This window comes from Dama dama, chromosome 10, assembly GCF_033118175.1.
Source record: "Dama dama isolate Ldn47 chromosome 10, ASM3311817v1, whole genome shotgun sequence".
Classification (NCBI taxonomy): Eukaryota; Metazoa; Chordata; class Mammalia; order Artiodactyla; family Cervidae; genus Dama; species Dama dama.
In genome coordinates this window covers 16,317,706-16,322,681 of record NC_083690.1, presented here as the reverse complement: position 1 = coordinate 16,322,681, position 4,976 = coordinate 16,317,706, and the positions used below count along the sequence as shown (strand labels likewise).

The window sequence follows — 4,976 nt, the reverse complement described above, 5'->3', positions numbered from 1 at the left end:
GGGCTGGATGTAGGTGTCAAACACAAGGCCCATTTTTCTTTGTCAGAGGCTCCCTGTGAGAGGAGATGTTAGACATCTCAGCAACCCACCCAAGCATAGATGCGTACCCCTTTCCTCCTCTCCTGGAAGACAAGTTATTAAAAAGATGTAGTTTTGAAAGCCACCTTCTCTGCATGTACCGTCAACATCAGCAAATAAAGGGGGAGGGATGAAAAGGCGATGCAAGGGCCATCCAAAGGCGGTGGGGGGGGGGGGGGTTTGCCTCCCAGAGCACAGTTTAAGGAATGATCAATGCCTGTGTCAGAGGCAGCAACAAGATGTGCTGAGCTTATCAAAACCTGAAGCTCTGATGACAGAGTTCACATATGGCTGGAAGATAAGAGGGACCGCCTTCTTCTCTCCCTCTTTTCTCCACCCAAAGACCCTGTTTTAATTTCCCACTCTGAATGTTCTGTTTTTAGTCCCAATGGAGACCATGGAGCCTCATTCAACTCCCTCTCTAACCTCACTGTGAATGTTTCCAGGAGACTGTGATTAGCAGATGTCCACTTCATGTGGGAACTGGATCCCACATGCCGCAAATGAGAGTTCTCATGCTGCAACTAAAGATCCTGCATGCTGTGGCTAAGACGCAACACAGCCAGGTACAGAAATAAATATTTTTTTTTTTTTTTTTTTTTCCGTTCTACACAGTTTATTAGGTTTATAACTGGACGAAGTCACACGTGTACAAAATGAAGCTCACACTATCCCAAAGCAGAGTAGGAATTGAGGGCTGGGGATCCGTTACTGGCCTTTGGGGGAGCTCCGAGGTGAGGGGCAGCCAACCCTCCCACTCCAGAGATGTGGCCATAGGAGAGGGGAGGAGAAGGAGCCCACTTGGCTTTGGTCACAGAACTCAAGAGCCTGGCAGTGGGCTAGGGCAGGCAGATGGATGGTGGAGCAGGAGCCTCTGAAACCACCCCGTTCAGGGAGCCCAGGGACTGCTCCACCAGTCCCACTTGCAATGTGGTTGGTCCAGACCTAGACTCAGGGGCTGGTGCAAAGGGAAGGCAGCAAAGCAGGAGGGAGGAGACACTGATGTGTGGTGGCCGAGGGCACCCAGACCTGTGGAAGAGGGTGGGTGGGGAGGTGGGCTAGCGGCCACCAGGCAGCTAGCAGCGGGTCTCATAAATGCCGCTGCGGCCAATGTAGCGCACCCATTTGATGACATCGTGGTCGCTGTAGTTCAGCTTCGGTTCAAACACCTTCAAGTAGCGCACCTTGAGGCCAGAAGGTGCGAATGGCACCTCAAAGTTCATTGAAATGGGGGGTCGAGCCCATTTCTTCTTGTCGTTGGTGGGCAGCAGCTCAATCTCAGCGCTGATTTGGGATTCCTTCATGCCTGCCATGCGCTTGATCTTCCACACGATGGCGTTCTCGCTGGCCTTATACTTGGCCTTCCCCTTCATGCAGATTACCTGCACCCCGCTAGTGTTCAGTGGGGTTGGGATCCGCACCTCAATCTTCTGAGCCAGTAGTGAGGGTTTGAAGTTAGACTTAATGACCACCTTGACCTCCAGCTTGGTGCGTCCCACTTCCCGAACTAGGGGGATCACGCGAAAAGGAAGGATGATGTCCTTGGTGGTGCGATACCTCATGAGTTCAAATTCTCCATCTGGTGGGATAAAGCTGATGCTGCGTTCAGAATCAAACTTGCTGAGTCGCACACACTGGTGGAAGGTGCAGTCATCAATGGCAATTGATTGCTTCCCGCTCTTGCTTGTTTCATCAGCTGTGCCTTTGCCTTGCTTCTCAATGACGATCTTGTCATTCATTCCAAACTTGCACTCAGGCATGCCACTCAGATAGCTCTTCATTACCACCCGGCCTGACACATGGGCGCTTAGGACCTGCCCTTGCGGGGACATGAGAAGGTTCACACTCTCCAGCACATCCAGGAAGAGCTCATTCCGGCGATACTTGATGCCCTCCCGCCGCCAGCCAATCTGCCCGGTCACCTGGCTGGTGATCTGAGACTGCTCTTCTTTTGTCTGATGCTGGCTCTTGATGCCCTGTTGGGTGATGAAGGTTTTCAGTGCACCTGTCTCCGAGTTCTGTGGGTAGCCAAAGTCTAGGATCTCATCCAGCAGCTCATATATGAGCACAAAATTGTTCTTGATGTTTTCTTCACTGATCTTGCCAAAGTAGGCAGCCATTACGTCACACATCTTATAGAGGAATTCGAAGACCATGGCAGCATTGACATTCTGCTTGGTGACAGCTGCCAGCCAGATGTTGGACCGTTTAACATGGAAGAAACTGGTGCGAGCGATGTTGGTGACGGGGCTGCGCACCTGCTGCCGGGCGTGGATAACATTGACCCGAAAGGCGTCCACTGCATTCCTCCCGATGTCATCTCGGTAGACCCTGGAGATGAGCACCTCCCCCTTGTGATTATAGATGAATAAGCCTCCAATCATGGCGGCAGTTCAGTCTTCGCAGCCCATCGCTCTGAGAAGAGACCTGGTGTCCGCGGCCCTCTGCTCGGTCGGCCCGGCCACTCTCCGGATCCCAAGATGTCCGCCCGCCCCCTCAGAAATAAATATTTTAAAAGAAGAATGTTTTCATCTAGAAAAGATTCTTCACCTTCACCCCCACTCTCTGGGAACAAGGCTCAGAGGCCACAAAGCAGGAAACCAGAGGCCACGGTCTTTACCCTTCTGCTCTGTCTTAATGCACTAACGGTACTGCATTAGTCATCTCATGACAAAATGCCATAGACTGGGTGGCTTTAACAACAGATATTTAATTCTCACAGTTCTGGAGGCTGGGAAGTCAAAGACCACAGTGCCAACAGATTCAGTACTTGGCCCACTTCCGGGGTCACAGACATCCCCACCTGTCTGACTGTGTGCTCACATGGTGGAGAGAGAGAGAGAGGGATGAAGCTCTGGTGTTTCTTTCTTTTCTTGTAAGAGCACTATGGGTGTTCATTGGAAGGACTGATACTGAAGCTGAAACTCCAGTACTTTGGCCACCTCATGCGAAGAGTTGACTCATTGGAAAAGACCCTGATGCTGAGAGGGATTGGGGGCAGGAGGAGAAGGGGACGACAGAGGATGAGACGGCTGGATGGCATCACCGACTCGATGGACATGAATTTGAGTAAACTTCGGGAGCTGGAGATGGACAGGGAGGCCTGGTGTGCTGTGATTCATGGGGTCGCAAAGAGTCGGACAATCACTGACTCGATGGGCATGAGTTTGAGTAAACTTCGGGAGCTGGTGATGGACAGGGAGGCCTGGTGTGCTGCGATTCATGGGGTCGCAAAGAGTCAGACACAACTGAGCGACTGAACTGAAGAGCACTAATCCTATCACGGGGGCTCCACCCTCATGACCTCATTTAAGCTTCCTCCTAAAACCTTATTACCTCCTAAACTACCTCCTCATTACCTCCTAAAACAACCCACTGGTAATTAGGGCTTCAAGATATGAATTTGGGAAGGATACCATGTTCAGCTCCTAACTGGTACCAAAGTTCTTGCAAGAGGACCAGAATCCATGTGAAAGGGGAAGATCATCTCTGTATCCCTCCCCCTCCCCCTCCAGTTCAGCAGACACTCTCTCTGCTGCCCACCCTGCCCCCCGGCAAGACCATGTTGACCCCTTTGGTCATCCCTCAGCCATGAAGATCTCCTTGGACCTTATCCTAACTTCAGTCTGTTTTATTTTCACTTGACCCACAACCAAAACCAATTTCTGTCCCCTTTCTCCAAAACTGAGATGAAACTAACCCATTCCAGGAAAATAGATTTCTTTTAGTTTCCCTACCAAAGGTTCTCTGGCATTCTACCTTGATTAACAGAAGTGATTGCCTGGCATTCAGAAGGACCCAGAGGCCATGTTTGGGCTGAAGTGAAGAGAGCTATGATTGATTAGTGATGTCTGCCAGGGCAGGAGCGCAATGACACAGTGCAGGCTTGCATCCCTGACACCCAGAGGCTAAAGCAGAAGCTTCCAACAGGATAGTCTAGAGTGCTGATTTAAGGACAGGTTTCCAGACCCCACACCAGAAATTCTGATGTAGTGAGTCTATGGCGGAGCTTGTGTGCCTAGCTGTAAAACTGCCTCTACCTGATTATGGTGTAAATCAAAGTCCACATGGCAAAAACTGGGAACGAGCTAAAGAGATAGAAATGTGAATTAGATTCACTATAGTAATCATTTCACTTATGCATATGTGCACATATACAAAACACCATGTTTACACCTTAAAATACATACAAATAATTACATAAATGTGTGTGTGCTCAGTCACTTCAGTGGTGTCCAACTCTTCATGAGCCTATGAACTGCAGCCCACCAGGCTCCTCTGTCCATGGGATTCTTCAGGCAAGAATACTGGAGCAGGTTGCCATTTCCTCCTCTAGGGGATCTTCCTGACCCAGGGATCAAACCAGAGTCTCCTGCATCTCCTGAATTGCAGGCAGATTCTTTACCAATGAGTCACTGGGGAAGCCCTGATTATATAAATAAATAGAGTTAATTTCAGGCACGAACTTTGTGGGGGACCATATCTATGTCACTGTTAAACACATAATGGAGATAATTTTTTCTTTAAATTTCCTTCCCTCAAGACATGTAACTACAATTCTTTCTTCCATCCTACTCCACATTCCACTCATAACATGCATAATTTTGTGTATTTATAAAGCATCTTTCACTTCTCAAAGCATTTATGCATTCAGACATCCTTTTGGAATTTACAAGAGATCTACCAGCTAGAAGAGAGAGGCAATAGCATTCTTCTCTTTTTTGGTAAATGAGATCAGCCCTTTGAAGACATGCCCAGAGAAGCAAGTCACATCACACCAGATTACAGTCAGACTGCCCTACAGCGTGCCACCAGCATTGCTTTGGCATGAGGGTTAATTTAGGCTAATCATTATTTTTAAAACTATTTGGCTGCACCAGGTCTTAGTTGCAGCATGT

At 49.1% G+C, this 4,976-nt stretch overlaps 1 protein-coding gene across 1 annotated transcript; it reads right to left on the bottom strand.

Annotated features, from left to right (window-relative positions):
• Positions 1–668: 668 nt before the first annotated feature.
• Positions 669–2,578, bottom strand: LOC133063484 (AP-2 complex subunit mu). The gene has a single exon (XM_061152914.1). The coding sequence runs from the start codon at positions 2,460–2,462 to the stop codon at positions 1,155–1,157; it is 1,308 nt and encodes a 435-aa protein (XP_061008897.1). The 5' UTR covers positions 2,463–2,578; the 3' UTR covers positions 669–1,154.
• Between the last annotated feature and the right edge of the window lie 2,398 nt (positions 2,579–4,976).